We start from the raw sequence: 25,492 nt of genomic DNA, 5'->3' as shown, positions 1-25,492 counted from the left end.
TCAAATATACAATAGAGTATTGTTAACTATAGTCACCATACTATACATTACATCCCCAGAACTTATTTTTCTTATAACTGCAAGTTTGTACCCTAGACTACCTTCACTCATTGCCTGCACCCTCTACCACCCACCTCTGGCAACCCCCTATCTATTCTCTCTTTCTGTGAGTTCGTTTTTTTAGATTTCACATAGAAGTGAGATTATACGGTATTTGTCTTTCTCTGTCTGACTTATTTCACTTAGCATAATGCCATCAAGGTCCATCCATGTAGCAAATGGCAGGATTTCCTTCTTTTTTTTATGGCTGAATGATATTCCATTCTACACATGTACTATATTTTCTTTATCCATTCGTCAGTTAACAGAAGTCTTGGCTATTGTAAATAATGCTGCGATGAACATGGGGGTACGGATATCTTTTTGAGATAGTGATTTTGTTTCCTTAGGATAAATACCCAGAAGTGGAATTGGTAGATCACATGGTAGTTCTGTTTTTAATTTTATGAGGAACTGCCATAGATTTTCCATATGGCTGCACCAATTTACATTCCACAAAAAGTGTACCAGGCTTCCCTTTTTTCCATATCCTTGCCAGCACTTGTTATCTGTTGTCTTTTTGATGACTACCATTCCAACAGGTATGAAGTGATATCTCATTGTGGTTTTGGTTTGCATTTCCCTGATGATTAGTGATGTCGATCACCTTTTCATGTACCTGGTGGCCATTTGTATGTCTTTTTGGAAAAATGTCCGCTCAGTTTCTTTGCCCATTTTTACATCAGGTTGTTTTTTTGCTATTGAGTTGTATGAGTTCTTTATATGTTTTGGATATTAACCCCTTATTAGACATATGATTTGCAAGTATTTTCTCCCATTCAGTAGATTGCCTTTTCATTTTGTTGGTGGTTTTCTTTGCTGTGCAGAAACTTTTTAGTTAGATGTAGTCCCACTTCTTTATTTTTGCTTTTGTTCCCTTTACTTTTGCTTCAAATCCAAAAAATCTTTGCCAAGACTGATGTCAAGAAGCTTACTGCTTATGTTTTCTTCTAGGAGTTTTATGGTTTCAAGTCTTACATTCACATCTTTAATCCATTTTGAGTTAATTTTTGTGTATGGTGTAAGATAGTAGTCCAGTTTCATTCTTTGCATATGGCTATCCAGTTTTCCCAGCACCATTTATTGAAGAAACTCTCCTTTCCCCATTGTGTATTCTTGGCTCTTTTGTAATACATTGATTGACCATATATGTGTGGCTTTATTTCTGGGCTCTCTATTCTGTTACATTGATCTATGTGTCTATTTTTATGCGAATACCATACAGTTTTGATTACTATAGCTTTGTAATATAGTTTGAAAGCAGGAAGTGTGTGATACCTCCAGCTTTCTTCTTCTTTCTCAAGACTGTTTTGGTTATTCGGGGTCTTTTGCAATTCCATACAAATTTTAGGAATTTTTTTCTATTTTTGTGAAAAATGCCATTGGAATTTTGATAGGGATTGCAGTGACTGTATAGATCACTTTGGGTAGTAGGGACATTTTAACAGTAATAATTTTTCTAATCCTTGAACATGGAATATCTTTCCATTTATTTGTCTTCAGTTTCTTTCATCAATGTGTTATAGTTTTCAGTGTACAGATCTTTCACCACCTTGGTTAAATTTATTCCTAAGTATTTTATTCTTTTTGATGCAATTGTTAAGTGGAATTATTTTCTTAATTTCTCTTTCTGATACTTTATTTAAGTATATAGAAATGCAACTTATTTTTGTATATTGATTTTGCACCCTGCAACTTAACTGAATTCCTTTATTGGTACTAACAGTTTTTATGGTTTTCTATGTATAAAACAATGTCATCTGCAAATAGAGACAGTTTTACTTCTTCCTTTCCAATTTGGATGCTGTTTATTTCTTTTCCTTGCTTAACTGCTGTAACTAGGATTTTATGTTGAAAAAAAGTGGTGAGAGTAGGAATCCTTGTCTTGTCCCTGATTTTAGAGAAAAAGCTTTTTGCTTTCCACCACTGAGTATGATGTTAGCTGTGGCTTGTCATATATGGCCTTTTTTATGTTGAGGTACGTTCCCTGTATACATAATTTGTTGAGCATTTTTATCATGGATGGATGTTGAATTTTGTCAAATGTTTTTTCTGCACCTATTGAGATGTTCATATGATTTTTATCCTTTATTTTGTTAATGTGGTCTATCACATTGATTTATTTGCGAGTGTTCAACCATCCTTGCATTCCTGGCATAAAGCCCACTTGATCATGGTGTATGATCCTTTTCATGTACTATGAATTCGGTTCACTAATATTTTGTTGAGAATTTTTGCATTCATATTCATTATGGATGTTGGCCTGAAATTTTTTTTTCTTGTGTCCTTGTCTGGTTTTGGTATCAGGGTAATGCTGGCCTCATAATTTAAGTTTGGAAGTGTTCCCTACTCTTCTGTTTTTTGGAAGAGTTTGAGAAGGATTTGTATTAATTATTTAAATGTTTGGTAGAATTCACCAGTTAAGCCATGTGGTCCTGGACTTTTATTTGTTGGGAGGTTTTGATTACAGATTCAATCTCTTTACTAGTAATGGGTCTGTTCAGATTTTCTCTTTCTTTGTGGTTCAGTTGTGGTAGGTTTTATGTTTCTAGGAATTTATCCATTTCTTTTAGGTTGTCCAATATGTTGGCATATAATTGTTCAGAGTAGTCTCTTGTGATTCTTTGTATTTCTGTGATAACAGTTGTTACATCTCCTCTTTTTTTGTCTGATTTTATCTGAGTTCTCTTTTTTCTTTCTAAGTCTAGTTAAAGGTTTGTTTATTTTATTTTTTTAAAATACCAGTTCTTAGTTTCATTGATCTTTTCTATTGTCTCTTTAGTCTTTATTTCATTTATTTCTTCACAGATCATTATTATTTCCTTCTTTCTACTAACTTTTGGATTTTTTTTTTTTGAGCTTTAATATTTGAGTTTATTCTTCATGTAACTTTTAAAACACTACTATACTTGAGTATTCTTTTTTTAGTTCCTTGAAGTGTAAAGTTTGGTTGTTTATTTGAGCTTTCTTTTTTCTTAATATTGGTGTTTATTGCTATGAACTTTCCTCCTAGAACTGCTTTTGCTGCATCCCATGAGTTTTGGTATGTTTTATTTCCATTTTCCTTTGTCTCAAGATACTTTTTGATTTTTCTTTTGATTTCTTCTTTGACCCATTAGTTGTTCAGTAGGCATGTTTAATCTCTGCATATTTGTGAATTTTCTAGTTTTTTTCTTGTAATTGATTTCTAGTTTCATACTATTGTGGTCAGAAAAGATGCTTGATATGATTTCAATCTTCTTAAATTAATTAAGAATTCGTTTGTAGTTTAACATAGGATCAATCCCAGAGAATGTTCCATGTGTGCTTGAGAAGAATATGTATTCTGCTACTGTTGGATATAATGTTATAAAATGTCTAAGTCTATCTTGTTTAACATGTAATTTAAGTCTACTGTTTCCTTATTGATTTTCTGTCTGGACAATCTATTGATTGTTGCATATGGGGGTATTGAAGTCCCCTACTATTATTGTATTGATGTGTTTTTCTATCTTCAGGTCTGTTAATATTTACTTTATATATTTATATATATATAAATTTATATATATAGTTGCTCCTGTGTTGGCTGCATAAATATTTACAAGTATTATATCCTCTTGTTGGAATGACTCCTTTATCATAATATAATGACCTTCTTTGTCTCTTATTAGAGTCTTTGTCTTAAAGTCTGTTTTGTCTGATATAAGTATAGCTACCCCAGCTTTCTTTTGGTTTCCGTTTGCGTGGAATATATTTTGTCTATCCTTTTACGTTTAGTCTGTATGTGTCCTTTTTTTTTTTTTTTTTTTTTTAAAGATTTTATTTATTCATTTTTTTCCCCCCAAAGCCCCAGCAGATAGTTGTATGTCATAGGTTCACATCCTTCTAGTTGCTGTACGTGGGACTCGGCCTCGCGCTGGACGGAGAAGTGGTGCCTTGGGGCGCGCCCGGGATCCGAACCCGGGCCGCCAGCATCAGAGCGCGCGCACTTAACCGCTAAGCCACGGAGCCGGCCCTGTATGTGTCCTTAAAGCTAAAGTGAGTCTCTGGTAGGCAGCATATAGTTGGGTCTCATTTTTTTATTCACTTGGCTACTCTGTGTCTTTAGACTGCAGAATTTAGTCCATTTACATTTAAAGTAATTATTGATAGGTATAGACTTACTATTGCATTTTGTTAATTGTTTTTTGTCTGTTTTGTAATTCCTTTGCTCCTTTCTTCTTCTAGCTGCCTCTTCTTTTGTGGTTTGATGATTTTCTATAGTGGTATGCTTAGATTCCTTTCTCTTTATCTTTTGTGTATCACTTATAAGTTTTTGCTTTGTGGCATATGTAAAACATCTTATATTTACAACAGCCTATTTTAAGCTGCTAACTTAAGTTCAAATGCATATTAGTTCTCTGTATTTTTACTCTCCCTCCCACATTTTATGTGTTTGATGTTACAATTTACATCTTTTTACCTTGTGTATCCATTAACAAATTATTATATTTTTATTTTTACTACTTTGGTTTTTTAACCTTCATACTATATTTATAAGTGATGTACCCACCACCATTACAACATTAGAGAAGTCTGGATTTAACTGTATATTTACTTTTACAAGTGAAATTTATACTTGCTTTCTTGTTACTAATTAGCATCCTTTCATTTCAGCTTGAAAACATCCTTTTAACATTTCTTATAAAGCTGGTCTGGTGGTGATGAACTCCTTCAATTTTTGCTTGTCTGGAAAACTCTTTATCTTTCCAATTCTGCAAGACAACTTTGCAAGGTAGAGTGTCTTGGTTCCCAGTTTTTCTTTCAGCACTGTGTATATATCATGCCACTCCCATATGGCCTGCAGAGCTTCAGCTGAAAAATCTGCTGATAGTCTTATGGGGGTTCCCCTTGTACATAACAAATTATTTTTATCTTGCTGCTTTTAAGATTCTCTCCTTGTCTTTAACTTTTGACAATTTAAATATAGGGTGTCTACGTGTAGATCTCTTTGTATTCATCCTATTTGGAATTCTCTGGGCTTCCTACATCTGGATGTCTGTTTCTTTTTCCAGGATAGGTAAGTTTTCAGCTATTATTTCTTTGAATAACCTTTCTGCCCCTCTCTCCCTCTCATCATCTTCTGAAACTCCTATAATGTAAATATTCATCCACTTAGATGGTGTCCCATAAGTGCCTTATGCCATCTTCTCTCTTTTTCATTCTTTTTTTTTATCTTTGCTCCTCTGATTGAATTCACTGCCCTGTCCTCGAGTTTGCTGATTGTTTCTTCCACTTTATGTAGTCTGCTGTTGAACCCCTCTATTGAATTTCTCAGTTATTGTATTTTTCAGCTCTGTGATTTCTGCTCAGTACTTTCTTATATTTTCTATCTCTTTGTTGAAAATCTCATTTTGTTCATCCATTGTTCTCCTGACATCAGTGAGCATCTTTATGACCATTATTTTGAACTCTTTATCAGGTAAATCACTTATCTCCATTTCATTAAAGTCTGTTTCTTGAGTTTTATCTTGTTCTTTCATTTAGAACATATTCTTCTGTTTCTTCATTTTCCTTGACTCTCTGTGTTGGTTCTGCACATTAGATAAAATAGCCACCTCTCCCAGGCTTGATGGAGTGTTCTCGTGTAGGAGATGGAACTTATCATTCAGCCAGCCCTAGCTCTTGGTTGTCTCTCAAACATTTGTTATTATCTAAGCTGTGTTCTTTGTTTTTAATGGCTTCCAGTAGTTGAGGGTATGCCAAGACATGTCACTATCCCAAAGGGGAACATCTCAGTCATTACCTAGATGCAGGCTGATTGGAAGCTGGACCCTCAGGCAGCAGCTGTTAAAATATGCAAGTAAACCTCTTTCGGGGAAAGACTGGGAGATGGGCATTTCTGTCTGCTGCCTCTGAACTGAGCCCTGGGGAGGATGGCCAGTTAAGAATTATTTCTTTTTCTGCTACACTCCATCAAACCCATGAAGGCAGGCCCCATCGGCCACCAGAGCCAGGCTGTCAAGGGGTGAGTCCTGTGGGTAACAGCTGAAATACTGAGGCACTAGATGTGTGTGTAAGCTCTTTTTAGGGAGACACTGGCAACCTGGAGCAGGGCAAAGGAAGAGGGCAGAGATGACACCTGCTGGAGAGGAGAACAGTCAGCCTGAGATGTGTGTTAAATTAGAAACCTAACCCTCAGAGTGCAGCTTTTAAGATATGCAAGTAGGCCTCTTTCAGGGAAAGACTGGGAGATGAGCATTTCTGACTGCTGCCTGTGTGCTGAACCATGGGGAGATAGCCAATTAAGAACTGTTTCTTTGCTATAGTCCTATGGGACCCATGAAGGCAAGCCCTGCTGGCTGTTAGATCCAGGCGATCAAGAAGTGCATCCCCTGGCTGCCAGTCACAAAAGCCGGGGCTCCAAACATGTGTACAAGCTCCTTTTGGGGAGATATTGGTGACCTGGAGCAGGCCAGAGGGAGAATGTACAGATGGCTCCCACCTACCTCCCTGATATCCCGGAGGATCACAGTCAGCGTGTGTTAAATTAGGAGCCTGACTCTCAGGCTGCAGCTTTTATGATATGCAAATAGGCTTCTTTCAGAGAAAGACTGGGAGATGGGCATTTCTTTCCATTCCCTCATCACTGAGCTCTGGGGGAAGAGCCACTGCTAGTCCTTGCCAGTGTGTTAAGAACTGTTTCTTTGTTTGCCATAGTCTGATGGGTCTCATGGATGCAAGCCCAGTTGGCTTTCAGAGCTAGGTGTTTTGGGGGCCCATCCCTCAGGTCGAAGTCTTAAAAGTTGGGGTGCTAGATGCTGGGTCCAAACTCTTCACCTCTTAGGGAGAAGCTGGGAGTTGTGAGTTTCCTCTTGATTGCATGTTGCTGTGCTGGGGGTGGGGTTTGTGGCGAGAGTGTGTCTCAGCGTCTCCTACCTGTTTTGATGTGGGTTTTATCTCATTATCCCAGCGTATACGAGTCACTCAACTAGTTTCTGGATTTCTTTCAGAGGGAATTGTTCTGGGTGTAGCTGTAGATTTGGTGTGTCTGTGGGAATAGGTGAGTTCAGGAGCCTTTTATGTCCCCATCATAGACCAGAACCCTGGTATGCATTCTTGACTGTATTTTATGTCCCTATCAGTGCTGATTTAATTGAAAGGAAAGATATCAAAGAAAATTTTTGGAAAAAATTTTATATTTGATATTTTAATAAAGCATCAAAGCATCGTCCTGGGAGAAGTCTTTCCTACACATGTTTAATAGTTTAGTGCTGTTTTGATTTTGAATCACAAGTAGGGACAGGAACAATATCTTTTCAGAATTTGGAGTTACCAAAGGTCTTTTTTTTTTTTTTTTTTAACACTCTTATAACCATCTTTGAGACTGAGTTAGCACAAGAGACTCCATGTCTAAATCCCACCCCCCGTCTTATTCTCACAGTGTACTTTGGAGAAATGCTTAGAACTGCACGTAGGCAAGCTAATCAGTAACCAGTAGAAAGAATGACTTGTTAGCAGAAAATTTAAGTTCTCTGCCCAAACTGTTCCTTCTCTCCCTGATAAGAAAATAACTAATGTTTTCTTAGATTCCTCAGGAATGTCTCATTTAGCAGATCCAAAACTTTTGTCTATGGAGAGGTGCACGATGGTCTGCAGTCACCTAAAACCTGACACTCCTGAGCCCCCTCCCCAACCCTGTTTGCCTTATATAAGTCGTTTCCAAATCAGTTCCCCTTTAAGATGGTTTTTTTAGGATGATAGTCTGCCATCTTCTGATCAGCTAGCTCATCGCTTAATAGTTTTCTTTCTCCACTGCCTTGCCTCTTGATGGACTGGCTTTTGTCTTTTGGTAAGCAAATTGAGCCCTTGCTTGGTATCATCTTTATTATATGTGTTTTTATTTTTATTTTATTTTTAATTGAGTTATAGTTAACATATAACATTGTGTAAGTTTAAGGTGTAGTATGTGTAAAATTTATATGTTGCAGTATGATTTCCATAGTAGTGTTAATTAACACCTTTATCATGGCACTGTTTTTCACCTTTGCCTTTCTTCCCTCATTCCACTTTCAGTGTATGCTATCATATAGTATTTTGTATATTCTTATAAGCACTTTTTAAATCCTTCCTAGAACAAGACAAGTTTATAAAGAAATCTAAAAAATTAGTCAACTTTTAAAATAAAATTTAAATTAAAAATTTTTTAAAAATTGTAAACTACCATCTTGCAAAGCCTCAGATGAGAGAGCATATAACCATAAGAGAGAGAGAAGTAATTGTTAAAGGAAATGAATTTTTTAAAGAAAGGAATTTGCTATCCTAAGAACCAGCATTTGTTTTATGATTCAAGTGGTAAATCATTATTTAAATAGAATATCAATATCCAAAGCTTTAGTCATTCTATTATTCTTCCCCTAGAACAGAAGTTCCCAGACTTTCTTGGTTCACTGCACCTGTAGTATATCAGTAATTTTTTCATGATTATCCTAGGCCAGAAGAAATATCTCATAGTTCCTTTAATTAATTTTTAGGTCCAAAGCAGCTTAATAAATTTATTTTTATGACTTAGTATCTTGTTTAAAAAATATACAAATAAATTAAAAGAAAATCATTTTTATTTCATTCTTAAATAACCATAGTTACTTACTAATGGGATGTGTGTGCCTGTTGTGCACTGCACAATTTCTCAAGCATTGGAATCAGATTGGATATTGCCAGTCTTGTTTCCTGTACCATGTCATTTTTCATTCAACACTTGTGTTTCATCAGGGCAACTGCCAAACACCTAGCTCTGTAAGGATAAGAAGTCACTGACAGGTTGTAGCATCATCTAATGTTAAAATTGTCAACTACTTCGAGCTTCTCGTTTGCTTGGTGTCTGACAGATGTTGTGTATTCCTGTGAGTCCCTCAAAAGTTTAAATGTTTTTGCAGCACCCTGTGAGTTCCCTGTGGTGCCTTGGGGCACCTTGGCACACAGTTTGGAAACTGTAGCCCTAGAGTTATAGGCACACTCACAGAGTCTTATTGGAATATTTTCTTTCCTGGTTTACTTTTCTGTATATGCTCTTCCACGTTCATTTTCACTTCTTTTTTATTGATGTTTTAATAGTTTATAACATTGTGAAATTTTGGGTTGTGCATTTTTGTTTGCCCATCACCATATATATGTCTCCTTTCAACCCTTGTGCGCACCCCCCACCCCCATTGCCCTTGGTAATCACAATACAGTTTTCTCTGTGCATGTGTTGGTTTATATTCCACATATGAGTGAGATCATACAGTGTTTGTCTTTCTCTTTCTGGCTTATTTCACTTAACATAATACGCTCCAGGCCCATCCATGTTGTTGCAAATGGGACGATTTTGTCTTTTTTTATGGCTGAGTAGTATTCCATTGTATATATATACCACATTTTCTTGATCCAGTTGTCAGTCGAGGGACACTTAGATTGTTTCCACTTCTTGGCTGTGGTGAATAATGCTGCAGTGAACATAGGGATGCGTAAGCCTCTTTGGATTGTTGATTTCAGGTTTGTTGGATAGATTCCCAGCAGTGGGATAGCTGGATCATAGGGTATTTCTATTTTTAATTCTTTGAGGAATCTCCATACCGTTTTCCATAGAGGCTGTACCAGTTTGCATTCCCACCAGCTGTGTATGAGGGTTCCTGTTTCTCCACAGCCTCTCCAACGTTTGTTGTTTTTTGTCTTGATGATTATAGCCATTCTAACGGGCGTGAGGTGATATCTTAGTGTTGTTTTGATTTGCATTTCTCTGATGATTAGTGATGTTGAACATATTTTCATGTGCCTATTGGGCATCTGTGTATCTTCTTTGGAGAAGTGTCTGTTCATTTCCTCTGCCCATTTTTTGCTGGGGTTGTTTGTTTTTTTGTTGTTCAGTTCTGTGAGTTCTTTATATGTTATGGAGATTAACCCCTTGTCAGATATATGTTTTGCAAATATTCTCTCCCAGCTGGTGGGTTGTCTGTTCATCTTGATTCTGGTTTCGTTTGTCTTCTAGAAGATCTTTAATCTGATAAAGTCCCACTTGTTTATTTTTTCTTTAGTTTCCCTAGTCTGGGTAGGCATGTCATCCGAAAAGATTCCTTTATGACCAATGTCAAATAGTGTTGCCTATATTTTCTTCTATGAGTTTTATAGTTTCAGGTCTCATCTTCAAGTCTTTGATACATTTTGAGTCAATTTTTGTGAATAGCGATAGCAGATGGACCACTTTCGTTCTTTTGCGTGTGGCTGTCCAGTTTTCCCAACACCATTTATTGAAGAGACTTTCCTTTCTCCATTGTATGTTCTTAGCTCCTTTGTCGAAAATTGGCTGTCCATATATGTGTGGTTTTATTTCTGGGCTTTCAATTCTGTTCCATTGATCTGTGTGTCTGTTTTTGTACCAGTACCGTGCTATTTTGATTACTACTGCTTTGTAGTATGTCTTGAAGTCAGGGATTGTGATGCCTCCAGCTTTGTTCTTTTTTCTTAGGATTGCTTTAGCTATTCGGGGTCTTTTGTTGCCCCATTTGAATTTTAGTAATCTTTTTTCTATTTCCGTGAAGAATGTCATTGGGATTCTGATTGGGATTGCGTTGAATCTGTAGATTGCTTTAGGTAATATAGACATTTTAACTATGTTTATTCTTCCAATCCATGTGCATGGGATGTCTTTCCATTTCTTTATGTCATCACTGATTTCTTTCAATAATGTCTTGTAGTTTTCATTGTATAGGTCTTTCACCTTCTCAGTAAGATTTATTCCTAGATATTTTATTCTTTTTGATGCAATTGTAAATGGTGTTATCTTTTGGAGCTCTCTTTCTGTTAGTTTGTTATTAGCATACAGAAATGCAACTGATTTTTGTAGATTGATTTTGTACCCTGCGACTTTGCTGTAGTTGTTGATTATTTCTCATAGTTTTCCAATGGATTCTTTAGGGTTTTCTATATATAAAATCATGTCATCTGCAAATAGTGAGAGTTTCACTTCTTCGTTGCCTATTTGGATTCCTTTTATTCCTTTTTCTTGCCTAATTGCTCTGGCCAAAACCTCCAGCAGTATGTTGAATAAGAGTGGTGAGAGTGGGCAGCCCTTCCTTGTTCCTGTTCTCAGAGGAATGGCTTTCAGTCTTTCCCCATTGAGTATGATGTTGGCTGTGGGTTTGTCATAAATAGCCTCTATTATGTTGAGGTACTTTCCTTCTATACCCATTTTGTTGAGAATTTTTATCATAAATGGATGTTGTATCTTGTCAAATGCCTTCTCTGCATCTATTGAGATGACCATGTGGTTTTTATTCTTTGTTTTGTTGATGTGGTGTATCACATTGATTGATTTGCGGATGTTGAACCATCCCTGTGTCCCTGGTATAAATCTCACTTGATCATGGCGTATGATCTTTTTAATGTATTGCTGTATTTGGTTTGCCAATATTTTGTTGAGGATTTTTGCATCTATGTTCATCAGCGATATTGGCCTGTAGTTTTCCTTCTTTGTATTGTCTTTGTCTGGCTTTGGTGTCAGGGTGATGTTGGCCTTGTAGAATGAGTTAGGAAGTATTCCATCTTCCCTATTTTTTGAAATAGTTTGAGAAGGATGGGTATTAAATCTTCTTTGAATGTTTGGTAAAATTCACTGGAGAAGCCATCTGGTCCTGGACTTTTATTTTTTGGGAGGTTTTTGATTACTATTTCAATCTCTTTACTTGTGATTGGTCTATTCAGATTCTCCATTTTTTCTTGGTTCAGTTTTGGGAGGTTGTATGAGTCTAAGAATTTATCCATTTCTTTAATTGTCCAATTTGTTGGCATATAATTTCTCATAGTATTCTCTTATAATCCTTTGTATTTCCCTGGTATCCATTGTAATTTCTCCTCTTTCGTTTCTAATTTTATTTACTTGAGACTTTTCTCTTTTTTTCTTAGTAAATCTGGCTAAAGGTTTGTCAATTTTGTTTATCTTCTCAAAGAACAAACTCTTTGTTTCATTAATCCTTTCTACTGATTTTGGTGTCAATTTCATTTATTTCTGCTCTGATTTTTATTATTTCTCTCCTTCTGCTGACCTTGGGCTTTGTTTGTTCTTCTTTTTCTAGTTCTGTTAGGTGTAATTTAAGGTTGCTTATTTGAGCTTTTTCTTGTTTGTTAAGGTGGGCTTGTATCGCTATGAGTTTCCCTCTCAGGACCGCTTTTGTTGCATCCCATATCATTTGGTATGGCATATTTTCATTTTCATTTGTTTCCAGATATTTTTTGATTTCTTCTTTAATTTCATCAATGATCCGTTGGTTGTTCAGTAGCATGTTGTTTAATCTCTACATTTTTATCACTTTCCCAGTTTTTTTTTCATGGTTGATTTCCAGTTATGGTCTGAAAAGATGCTTGTTATGATTTCAATCTTCTTAAATTTATTGAGGCTTGCTTTGTTTCCCAACATATGGTCTATCCTTGTGAATGTTCCATGTGCACTTGAGAAGAACGTGTAGTCAGCTGTTTTTGGATGGAGTGCTCTGTATATGTCTACTAGGTCCATCTCGTCCAGTTTTTCATTTTAGTTTTCACTTTTAAAGAGAGTTAATAGAAAGTAATAATGACATACTAAACTTTTTGCAGGGCGATGGTTCATAAACATGGCATATTTCTTTGGCAGTTAAGAATGTAGATAGTTATACTTTTGTAGTAAAATGAACATGTGAATATATATCAAATATAAAGTATTCAGGTAAAATATACTTGAGTGGTATCAGTCAAATATATCAGCCTCTTTCTGCTCCATTTTCCCTAGAGTTTAAAGGAAACTGGCATACCTAAAATAAGGAAATTTACGCTCATGCAGAATTTCTTAAAAATTAACTTTTCTTGAGAATCAAAGACCTTATGCAGACAAGACAGTTGTTTTTCTATGAATAAAGGAAACTTTAGAAAAAAATTAATTCAAAATCTTGAAACTTCACATTTATTCTAGGAATCCTATGTTTGAGCTCCTCTTCTCACCAAAATCAGTTGCTCTATTTTTCTATAGTTTTGTATTTGTATATGAAATACTACATATGTATGAATATATACTGATTGACTCTGGGTGGAAGGAAGGAAGTTCTGAATTAGAGAATTGACTGGAAATGTTCTCTGATTGGTTTCCCGGCTTAGTCTGTTCCAGAATTGACAGCACACAGGGGAAGAAGAGGCTTGAGGTAGAGCTTCTCTCACTCCCCATTGAAAACTGCCCTCTGGCTGAATAATGGAAAAAGGGAAAATGCAACTATGAGAAGAGTGGAGTCAGTTCAGGAAGATGAAGCAGAGAGAAGTTAAAATGAAGGGGAAGGACAATGGAAAAGAGAAAGAAGAAAGCACAGGAATATGGTACTCAAACTGGTGTAATTTGCTTAGAATTTCTGTAAATCCTGGAAAATTAAAACTTAGGTGTGACAGAGTTTCAGGTAGAGAATTAATTTACCTAGAGGTAGGTGTGTGACATTTTATATAGAGTTATAATTTAGATCTACCTACCTTTTCCACTCAAAATCCTCTGCACTGAAGATATTTTTAACTAGTAAATCTCTCACTCTATCTCTGCAGTGAACATAAAGGGTAAGCAAGGCCCCGAGTACCACTCTTGTCCGGGAGTTGCTGGTATCCAGCACTACCAGCTCTGCAACCTCTTCTAGACGGTGTATCAGATCAGCGTGGACTTTCTCCAGCTCTTCTCCTGAATGAGTACTCACAAAACTTGTGATACAGTCATTATCAAACATGATCTGGCTCTGAAAAAGTAAGATATAAATATGATAGTTGAAGCATAAACTTTACAAATTAAAACATGTTTTCAGGAAGTTTATGTGGTGTCTGAGCGCATTTGTGTGTGTGTAAAAGAGAGAGCTTACACATTTTTATGTATTTGAGAGTGAGAGATGGAATTTTGATTAATGCTTGTGGGGGCCTTATTCTTTAATAAATGGAAATCTATTTATCATCAATATTTATACTTTATAAATCTTGTATTCTTAATCCACCATCACTAGGCTAAGTAGTAACCTGGGGACAGTAATAATGGTAGAAAACTCCAAGATGAAATTAGTACTGTTTCATCAATTGACTCAGAAGTACTATACCTGGAATATGTTAAGTCTGTAATCATAGTTTTTAGAAACTTTCTATAACTTCTGTTATTTGATCCATTTTTTGACTCTCACTCTTCCCATGCATACCAGAGCTGTTTGAAGAAGGCTACTGGATTAATGTCAGATTGACCGGGAAGTTAATGGAGGGGGATATATCAGGAGGCCTGTAGTTGGGTAAACTGGGATTCCAGTCACTAAGAAGGAAAAGCATGTTGTAGGTGAAGGGGCATAATGAATTCATTTTGAGATATACTGAATTTGAAGTGCCTAAGGAACATGTAAGTAGAGCTGTAAAGAAAGAAAGATGAGAATAATTAGCATTGAGGTAATATGTACAATGATGAGACTTTTTTCCAGAGCAACATAAGAGGATACAGGATGGGAAACCTGACATCGGAAACACTGACATGGTCAGTGTTCTTTCCTGCATCCAACAGAAACTAACTCTGATTTCCTTAAAGGATGGTGTAGACCCACACCAGCAGATCAGCAGGAGCAAGAGATGGAGACTTGAGAAGTGGGCAGGAGCAAATGTCTGGGCCAGGCAGCAGCAACTGTAGTCAAGGTCATGCCACAGAAGAGTCCCTTCAAAAGCCACTGTACTGCTGTCCTTGAGACATTTATTCAATATCCACGGCCTCAGGAGAGAGCATCCAATGGGCTCGGTCCCCTCCCTAGGCTGTATCAGTGTAGGCTGAAGGAGGATTTGGTTCTGATAAGGTAGACTGTGAACCAGATTTTTATTTATTTATTTAGATAGATGGAGAGGAATTGTCAATTACTATAGCTTGCTTAAATCCATATTGAAATTCTCTCAGTGGCCAGTGCATGCAGACATCTCATTATCCCCTTTCCTCCGTAGGCATCCACGCAGAGACAGCTCCTAGCCATGTTACATATGCAGAAGGGCAAGAGAAAGGGAAGTTGTAAATTGCGTACTGGGATGGGAAATTATCAGTAGGTAGGGCAGACATGGGGAAAACTTTGGCAAAAGTATGTTCAATGATTGAAGCTGAAGTCTATCATAAAGTTATTTCTAGAAACAGAACACAGACTGCTTCTTATTGTTAAGCATGTTTGGAGGGCCAGGGATCTGGGGAAGATCTTTTCTTAATAGTGTAGATTTGATTATATGAATGCCTGGTAAACCACAGAAATGTGCAAATTGACTCATTATAATTTTTTTGCCTTTGTAAACAATAGTTTAAATAAGTGCTCGGCTTAAGATCTGAGAGTATTTTATCAGTATTCACTCAAGTGGACAACAGAGGGGACCAAGGAGATTTGATAATCATAATTTGTGTCCACAATCCCAGGTTATCTTAACAAGGACTTGAAAATTGTGGCGGGTCAAGGCAAAGTAAAAAGATGTGATTTTTTTTTTACATCTAATACATTTAATAGAGAACTATAAGGTCAAGTATGCTTTAAAAATACTTGGTAATGGTAACTCATGGTAATATGGCTTCTACCTTCATCACTCTAGGAAATCTGTTGTCTCCAAGGTTCATGTTGACTCTCATAATTGACAGACATAATGGAGCTTTCAGACCTCTCTGAGCATTTAAAAATGATGACCACTCACTTTTTCTAGAGAAAAATCAAGCAGATGAATTCCTTCTTTCCTCCCTTAGCTTCCATGACAACTCTCATAATTTTCCTTCTTTTTTTCTTGGCCACTCTTTTTCAGTCCTCTTCATGGATTCCCCTTCCTTTGCCTGCTCCCTAAATGCTGATGTTCCTTGGGGTGTGTTCTTGTCCTTCTTCTCTTATTCTACACATTCTACAGGGGAAATTTCACTACTACCCTGGCTTCCTCCACTCCTTCTTCTAATAGTTCCACCACTACGTCACTAGTTCTTCTCAAAAGAACTGCGTATTTTAGGTTTCTTGTTATCACCCATACTTGGCTTTTTTTCTCTTTCTCTTTTGAGCTCCAGAAAAGCAGTAATTAGCTTTAACAAATATGCACGTGGTAGGCAGGATAATGGCTCCCTGCCAAGATATCCATGTGCTAATCCCCAGAACCTGTGAATCTGTTACCTTACATGGTAAAAGGGACTTTGCCGATGTGATTAAATTCAGACCTTGCAATGGAGAGATTATTCTGGATTATCTAAGTGGACCCAATGTAATCACGTGTATCCTCAAAATTGGAGAACTTTTTCTGCCTGTGAGCAGAGGGAGATATGACTACAGAAGAATGGTCAGAGAGATGCAACATTGCTAGCTTTGAAGATGAAGGAAAGGGCCATAAGCCAAAGCATGCGGGTGGCTTCTAGAAGCTGGAAACAGCAAGGCAACAGATTCTCCCCTAGAGCCTCCAGAAGGAATGCAGTCCTGCTGACCGTTTGATTTTAGCCTGGTGAGACCCATATTGGCCTTCTAACCTACAAAACTGTAAAATAATAAATTTGTGTTGTTTTAAGCAAGTAAGTTTGTGGTAACTTTTTAATAACAGCAGTAGAAAATGAATACGATGTAATATAGTGATATCCCTAGGAAAATAATTTATGGTTTATTTTCATTCAACATGTTAGTATGAAAATTTTTAAAACCATGGAAAAATTGAAGGAATTATAAAATGAATACCCATATACCCAGCACTTATATTCTACAAGTAACTTTTTGCTATATTACTTTCTCACGTATCTGTCCATCTATCCATCCGTCTATGTTATTTTTTGATGCATTTCAAAGTAAGCTACACATATCAGTACCCCTTCATAATAGTTTATTTCTAAATCTTTGTTTTCTTAGCACTGTATGCACAGATTAAATATTTGTCTATCAAAGGAGCATTAACTTACCACAGTGAGGACCACTTGTCCTGGATGAGATACCACCCACACGGGAAAACTTTGGTAGTTCCAGTCTTCAACCCCTTGACTTATAAATCTATAAACAAAAAACTTTATTTATATTATTTATATCTAATCATTGATTGTTGCCATTTAGTGATCAAGCATGACAAGATCACAGGGGAATTTTCCTTTAGGATCACTGAATTTTTTGTTCTAATTTAGGTATATGAATGGGACCGAATAGATAAGAGAGCCTTAACTTGTGCATAATGCATATTCCTGAAATTCTTCTAAGTAAAAGAAACTATTTTTGCAAACTGAATGTGTTATTAAGATAATAACTGCACCATTTTGGCTGAACTGCAGAATGGTCGTGTGTGAAAATAAAAATGATGGTTTTTCCCAAAACTCAGCATAAAGGGGCAAATCCTGCTTTGCTGTGTCCACCAATCTTATACTATTATATCCTCATCTTTACCCAATCCTACTCAAACCTCCACATTGAAAAACCTGCCTTAAACCAGACTTCAAAATCTCAGTAAATATTCTAATTTTATCCTTCCTCCTCTGAGGCACTCTTAAGAGTCTCAGTATTGTTGTTCTTTACTCGATAAACTCAGCTGTGTCTTATCAACAGATTGTTTGGTGATATTTTGGGGAGCTAGCATTCAACAAATTGCATTTGAACTTAGAATTGATTCTTTTCTCAGCCAAACTAGCATGCAAGTATGAGGGCAAAATAAAAATGTTTGCCACTCACAGATGCTTTCTGAAAAAATTACTTGGAGATAAATACAGCAAAATGAAAATAAATTTTAAATGTGAGACCTAGGAAACAGTAATGAACAAAAACAAAACAAACCCAAAAACTTATTCAGCCTAGGTAATTAATGATCCATAAATAGAGAACTAATAGCAATTTGGAATAAAATCCTAAACGATTACAATATGGAGGAGGTGATGGGAGGGAATTATGAAGTGACACATGTTCTTTGAGGGCAAATTAAAGATATGTATTATAGGCTTTGATAAAAATATGTTTCACTGTTTATTAACATTTTAAGAGTATTCACTAGGAAAAAGAAAATGTTTATGACTTAGAGCTACACCAAAAGAGACAAACTCTAACAATAGTTAGGTGAAAGAAAAACCCCAAACCAAAAGCCCAGTCATTGGGAAACATATAGTACAAATGGCAGGCGTGAGTCCAAATGTGATGGGAATCAAAGCAAATGTTGAAAGGCAATATATAAGTCAGCAGGAAACAGCACATTCAAGGGTTACATGAGGAGAGTTTAATGAAGGGACTTGGCAGAGATGAGGGCAGGGTTGAGGGACCCACAGGGATGACGAAGCACCAGGGTCTAGCACCAGGGGGCAGCTGTTACCACCTCTAGGCCTGAAGGGGCAAGGGGTGCAACGTTACTGGAACCTGGTGAGGGCTGGAGACTTTGGAGAGGGGCCACCTGTCAAAGCTGTGGCTTTGGGTAAAGGAACACAGATTCTGCCAAAACTGTAGTGAGATGGAGAGGGAGCCTCACATCTGCCCTACGCAAGTGGAAGACAGAGGGCAAAGGAATCCAGGTTGTACAGTCCATGATGGTGAGTGTCCCAAGTACACACAGCAAAACAGAAAAGGGTAGAGAATGGATCTTCTGGGAAAACAGACCAACCAGCACTGACAACACTTCGATATTGGTAAAAAATAAAATAAAAGCAAAAATTAAAATCCATTTTTATACTTGATTCAAGAAATATTAACGTGGCACAGGAATGTTAAAAATACATTATAATGCACATGTTTGTGATCATGGAAACAGGCATGACATTATTAGTAATAAACAAAAGAGCAGTTAAGTAAAAAATATTAACTAATATAAATACTGATATATTGACTAAAGGTACACTCTACTAAGAAGGTTTATGTATAACAACATAGCATCAAAATATATGATAGATGTTAGAAATAAAAAAGAAATTGACAAATCCATAAAAAAGTAGGCAATGTTTAATATAGTTTTCTAGGAAATTAAGTAGACCAAAAAATGAAGAAAATCAAGGAAAGTTCAACATAAGGAAATTTACTAATGTAATTCATGATGTCCATAAATTAAGGTGAAAGTGTATTTGAGTTTCTCAATAGATTCATTAAAACCATTTGATATAATTAAACATCCTTTGATTATTAAAAAGTTTGCAAATTAGGAATAGAATAAAACTCTTTAGTTTGATAAGGGATATATTCCAGAAACCTAAGCATCATAACAAATGGTGAAACATTAGAAGCTTTCCCAGTGAAATTAGGAACAAAAGGAGGATCCTCACTGTCATCTGTACTCTTCGACATTGTACAACACTTGTCATCCAAAACAACATGAAAATGACATTTTAAAAAGAATTGTAAAGAAAGAGACAGGACTGTCATTATTAGCAAATGATAAGATTGTCTAACCAGAAAAATCCCTGAGCAACAATTGAAAATCTGCTTGTCTCTTAAATACTCAGATGCAATTTTTCAGGATTCTTTGCCTACAGATATACCCTTCCTCACATGTAAGGTGACATCTAGTTCTTATCACATCACCCCCCGGTAAGAACTGGGGCAAAGGAAAGCCACTCTGGTTATTTATGTAAGTAAAGAATAATCTGCTTTGCTCCACAAACCTTGTGTTGGCATTCAGGTAATATTTATAAATATTGATATTAAAACTTAAAGACCACTAGCCTTTCTATAATCAATAATAAACAATTAGAAATGTAAAAGACTGTTCTAGTCAAATTAGTTTTAAAAAGTCGACACTCTGAGGCTCTTTCTGCACTCTAAACACAACGCAATGACAGATTAAAATATAAAAAGGAGAACAATGGGTCCGGCCTGGTGGCATAGCGGTTAAGTGTGCGCGCTCCGCTGTGGTGGCCTGAGGGTTTGCGGGTTCGGATTCCGGGCGTGCACCGATGCACCGCTTGTCAAGCCATGCTGTGGCGGCGGCCCATATAAAGTAGAGGAAGATGGGCATGGATGTTAGCCCAGGGCCAATCTTCCTCAGCAAAAAGAGGAAGACTGGCAGATGTTAGCACAGGGCTGATCTTCCTCACAAAAAAAAAAAAAAGGAGAACATTAAAAAGACTAAACCAAGTACACAATTCCAGGAAGCAAAAATGGGACAGAAAGGCAAATAGTGAGGTGGGCTGTGACCAGAGGCCTACCGAGCACTGGGTGTTTTGAAAGCAGGCAGAGATGGACATGCGTTCAGATCCTGGCCAGTTTTCAGATACTCAGGAATCCAAACTAAACAAAAACTGCCTGAATGTTGTCCATGATTACACTCTCAAACTGACATCTACACTGTAAAAATTATTATTTTCCATTTAATCATGTGCCATCGTGTTCGATCAAAACCCACTTCATAAATGACTTTTCTCCATATATTTCTCTGGATACTTTTCACTTGGATTAGTAGATAATTAATGTTTAAATATATATATATAGTATCATTTTAGGATTTGAAAATTGTACTTACTTTTTTAGCACATCAAACATGCTTTTCTCTACATTTACCAGCCACTGTTCTATGGCATTTCTTATACGAATTTTCCTGTAAAATATGATGAAGAATTATTTTTATTCATGTTTCATTCCTTTGATAAGCCTATAGACTAAGTTTTCTACACCTTTAATATTCATTAGCCAAAGGACTATAATTCTATAATATCTTTTGGTTATTCTAGATCTTAATTTGGAAAACTATGCAGAAAATGTATCACCTAGCTTTAGGAAATTCTGACATCAAAACCATGAATTTACAAAATTATTCACAATATTATAAGAGGTTCCAGTAAAATATGAATTTACAAAATAGATAAATTATTTTACGAAGCATTTTGGGATTCCTCATTGGATCTTCTATTAAATAGCAAGCCTAGGTCAGGGTTGGGTTAGGGTTTTGGTGGATGGGAAGACTTGGAGGCAGCATCTTTTAATCAACTTACATCGGGAACCACGTGCCAAAGGTTAGTGAGCCCTTGCTGTGGCTGGCAAATTGGACCAGTATAATGGAAGGACCTAGCTTATTATAATTGCCTGGGAGCCATTCATGACAAAACCAGAGGTCCGTGGAGGCAGCAGTGGGAGCAGCATCGACAACCCCAATCAAATAGCAAATTTCCTTCCTATCTGTGTCCACATAATAAGACCTTCTGTTGGCATTCAGGATAATATTAACTAAAGATATGGAAAGGTAAAATTCTACAAAAGTGCATTATCATTGAAGAAGTAGTTTGCTTAGCAAACATCCATGAAATACCAGAGATTTCCAAGAAGAGGTTTTAAATAATGAAGTTTTACGGAGTCTCAACACTTAGTTTGTAACATATATATCGTACTTGGGCAGCGCAAGGGCTTCTCCTTCAGCAGATATGAGCATTATCACAGCGGGAGGGCCAATGTCTTGTTTCCATATCAATAATTGTTTTATATTTTCAAAACATTTCATAAGATGAGGCTGTGGACCAGAAACAAATGTCAATAACATTATAAAATTCTGACCTGGTCGGGAAATAATATTGCTGAGCAGAGAATAATGATATTACCTGTACAGACTCGGTGTTTCTGCTATTAGCTAGAATATCAAGAAGTTCAGCATTGCTAAGAAAGTAAAATCTTGGGAAAATCATTCTTTTAATTTCAAGGTAGTCCTGTCCAGAACCAAAAGAAATGCAATTCAGAATATATATTTAATCATGATATGAGTCACATCCTCATTTGGATCTACATTTACACACAAAAGCAACAATATTAGAGTTACAGTATACATAGCACTATCAGTCAAAATAACATCCCATGCTCAAAGAAAGCTATACTTAAATTGCAAAAAAAAATTTGAATGAAGCAAAACTAAAACAAATGAAAACCAAAACAAACCAAAAAATCTCCCCTTACACACACATGCACACAGGCGCACACACAGAACCACACATACCATTGTGTTATTGATCATTAATAAAGCACTGTATTTTGGTATTATTAACATTGCTTTCCCATGCTGCCAACTTTCTGCTCTTGTTTCTCTATCCTCTTAGGGAATAATCTGTCACTTCAGCAGGTCACCTCATATTCTACCCTACAGAGAATGCCTATATTTCCATCCTTCCTCACAACTTAGCTGCGTTCACACCAGGCTTAACTCTTTTCCTTCTTTTCAGAGGAAGAGATACCCATTCACTTATGCCAGGCTAAGCCATCCTTGTTTTATTTATTACTCGCCTGTATCTTCAATCTCTCCTTTGCAATAGGCTTCCCTCTTAAATTTCTTTCGTTAAAAAATATATAAGAAACCTTCTGTCTCTTTTTGTTGTCCTCTAGCTACTTACCCACCTTCTCTCCACAAAGTTCTTGAAAAGATAGTCTATAAACTCAAAATCTTGATGTACTCATCTCTCAGTAAATAAATGGCTCTGCCCTCTGACCCCCACTGTTACCAAGTTTACTGGAGCATTTCAGTCCTCCTGTTACATGATATTTCCACAGCATTTGTCTCTGTTGACTCTGTCCTTCATTTTGACTTTTGTGGTTTCATTCTCCTGTTTTTCTTCATCCCTCAGCCACTTATTATCTTTTGCCTTCAGGACCCTCCTTCATCACCTATACGTTATTGTTGACACCTCTTGAGTTCCATCCCCATCACTTTTCCTACCCATTATGTTCTTCTTGAGCTATGTGATACATACCACTTGCTCTTTGGCTCAGATCCCGTCCCTCTGCCCCAGATCTATATACCCAATTGCTGAGTGAAGATGTTCATTTGATGTCCTAAGTATTAGATTTTCAATATGTACAAATCTTCCTTGTTTCCACACAGGCCCCCTCCTCCTCTAGTTCCTATCTTGGTAGTATATCATCTTCCACTCTGTTGGCCAAGACAGAAATCCAGGCACAATCCTGGACCTCTCTCTTTTATCCTCTACTTACCTATCTGAAGCTCCTGGCTCCAACTTTCATCCTCACCATGATCTTACTTTAGTCCCACACTATTTCTAGTCTTTTGACCAGTTTCTTTGTATCTGTTATCACTGCCCTCACTCTATATACTCTATGCTTCCCTCCAGGGAGGTATTTCTAAATTAAATCATTTCACTCTCCTGCTTAAACTCCTTCAGTGGTTACAAAATAAAGTCAAAATTCATTGTGATACTCAAGGCCCTTCATCATCTGCCCTGTGTCCCTGGAGAATCTCTTCTTTCACCACTTTCCCATTTGCAATCAATGTTCCATCTGTACCATCTTGTTTACAACTCCACGATGTGCCACACTTGCTCGTGGCTCCATATCTGTACTTTTTTCCTTGCCTAGGATGCTCTTCCCACACACCCGCCCACCCTCTGACTCGTTTACCTGGCTAACTCATACACTTTCAATTATCACTTTCCCTAGACTGGATTAATTTCTCTTCTTTGATATGGTCATACTATCCAATCCATCACAGCATACATCACATTGTAGTATCTCTTTATTTTTTTTGTTTCCTGTAATAGATTTTGAGTTCTGTAATAGTAGGGAATATGTCTTCTATCTCTGGAGTCCCAGCATCTGCAGCAATGCCTGGTATAAAGTAGGCGCTCAATACATGAATAAATGGAAAATTACTGGTTGGTAATGATGTTTAGTAATAGTCCAAAGATATGCCAGAAATAATTAGAAAGCTTATCTCAATGATCTGGAAGTATACTGGCTATTATTAACGAGATCACTCTGGGTGCAGCCCCTCATGACTGCCCTAGATCATGGATTTATATAGCAGAAGGTCTTCCTGGGCAGAGAACTTTCTATAGGCTGTAACTGCCATATGAAGATATTCTGGAGCAGTCATCACAACACTGAGACTTGTGTTCAACAGGCAAAAGAGATGAATGCCTGGAAAAAAATCTTGGTTTATGAAGTGAAGTGAATATGTTCACCATGAATCTCAAATATTAAAACCCAGTATTAAAAGATGTGTATATGGAACAACAAAAGACCCCGAATAGCTAAAGGAATCCTGAGAAAAAAGAACAAAGCTGGAGGTATCACACTCCCTGATTTCAAAATATACTACAAAGCTATAGTAACCAAAACAGCATGGTACTGGCACAAAAACAGACACACAGATCAATGGAATAGAATCGAAAGCCCAGAAATAAACCCACACATCTATGGACAGCTAATCTTTGACAAAGGAGCCAAGAACATACAATGGGGAAAAGAAAGTCTCTTCAACAAATGGTGTTGGGAAAACTGGATAGCCACATGCAAAAAAATGAAAGTAGACCCTTACCTTACACCATGCACAAAAATTAACTCCAAATGGATTAAAGACTTGAATGTAAGACCTGAAACTATGAAACTTCTAGAAGAAAACATAGGCAGTACGCTCTTCCACATCGGTCTTAGCAACATCTTTTCAAACACCACATCTGACCGGGCAAGAGAAACAATAGAAAAAATAAACAAATGGGACTCCATCAAACTAAAAAGCTTCTGCACAGCAAAGGAAACCATCAACAAAACGAAAAGACAACCTAACAGTTGGGAGAAGATATTTGCAAACCATACATCTGATAAGGGCTTAATCTCCAAAATATATAAAGAACTCATGCATCTCAACAACAACAAAACTACCAACCCAATTAAAAAATGGGCAAAAGACCTGAACAGACATTTCTCCAAAGAAAATATACAGATGGCCAACAGACACATGAAAAGATGTTCAAAATCACTATCAGGGAAATGCAAATCAAAACTACAATGAGATATCACCTCACGCCCGACAGAATGGCTATAATTAACAAGACAGGAAACAACATGCGTTGGAGAGGATGTGGAGAGAAGGGAACTCTCATACACTGCTGGTGGGAGTAACTGGTGCAGCCACTATGGAAAACAGTATGGAGATTCCTATTTATCCAAAGAACTTGAAAACACCAATTTGCAAAGGTACATGCGCCCCTGTGTTCATTGCAGCATTATTCACAATAGCCAAGACTTGGAAGCAACCTAAGTGCCCATCAAGGGACGAATGGATAAAGAAGATGTGGTATATATACACAATGGAATACTACTCAGCCATAAGAAACGATGAAATCCAGGCATTTGTGACAACATGGATGGACATTGAGGGTATAATGCAAAGTGAAATAAGTCAGAGGGAGAAGGTCAAATACCGTATGATTTCCTTCATTAAGTAGTAGATAATAACAACAATAAACAAACACATAGGGACAGAGATTGGATTGGTGGTTACCAGAGGGGAAGGGGGGAGGGAGGAGGGTGAAAGGGATAATTCGGTACATGTGTGGTGATGGGTTGTAATTAGTATTTTGGTGGTGAACATGATGTAGTCCATGCAGAAATTGAAGTACAATGATGTACACCTGAAATTTTTACGATGTTATAAACCAATGTTACTGCAATAAACAAAAAATTTATTTAAAAAAAAAAAGTAAAAAAAAAAAAAAGATGTGTAT

The 25,492-nt window shown here is 36.8% G+C and overlaps 1 protein-coding gene across 1 annotated transcript in view; it reads right to left on the bottom strand.

Annotated features, from left to right (window-relative positions):
• Positions 1-25,492, bottom strand: part of DNAH14 (dynein axonemal heavy chain 14) — a 346,391-nt gene that overhangs the window by 215,809 nt on the left and 105,090 nt on the right. Inside the window, exons 23-27 of the mRNA XM_087424245.1 lie at positions 21,584-21,688; positions 21,377-21,495; positions 20,515-20,589; positions 17,000-17,087; positions 13,579-13,832 (exon numbers count right to left, since the gene is read on the bottom strand). Coding sequence (XP_087280371.1) covers positions 13,579-13,832; positions 17,000-17,087; positions 20,515-20,589; positions 21,377-21,495; positions 21,584-21,688 — 641 coding nt within the window. The remainder of the gene's footprint in view (positions 1-13,578; positions 13,833-16,999; positions 17,088-20,514; positions 20,590-21,376; positions 21,496-21,583; positions 21,689-25,492) is intronic.

The sequence above is a fragment of the Ceratotherium simum genome, chromosome 36, assembly GCF_057802395.1.
Source record: "Ceratotherium simum simum isolate JZ-2026a chromosome 36, ASM5780239v1, whole genome shotgun sequence".
In the NCBI taxonomy this organism is placed as follows: Eukaryota; Metazoa; Chordata; class Mammalia; order Perissodactyla; family Rhinocerotidae; genus Ceratotherium; species Ceratotherium simum.
The sequence above is the reverse complement of the archived record's forward strand: the minus strand, read 5'-3'. Positions and strand labels throughout refer to the sequence as shown.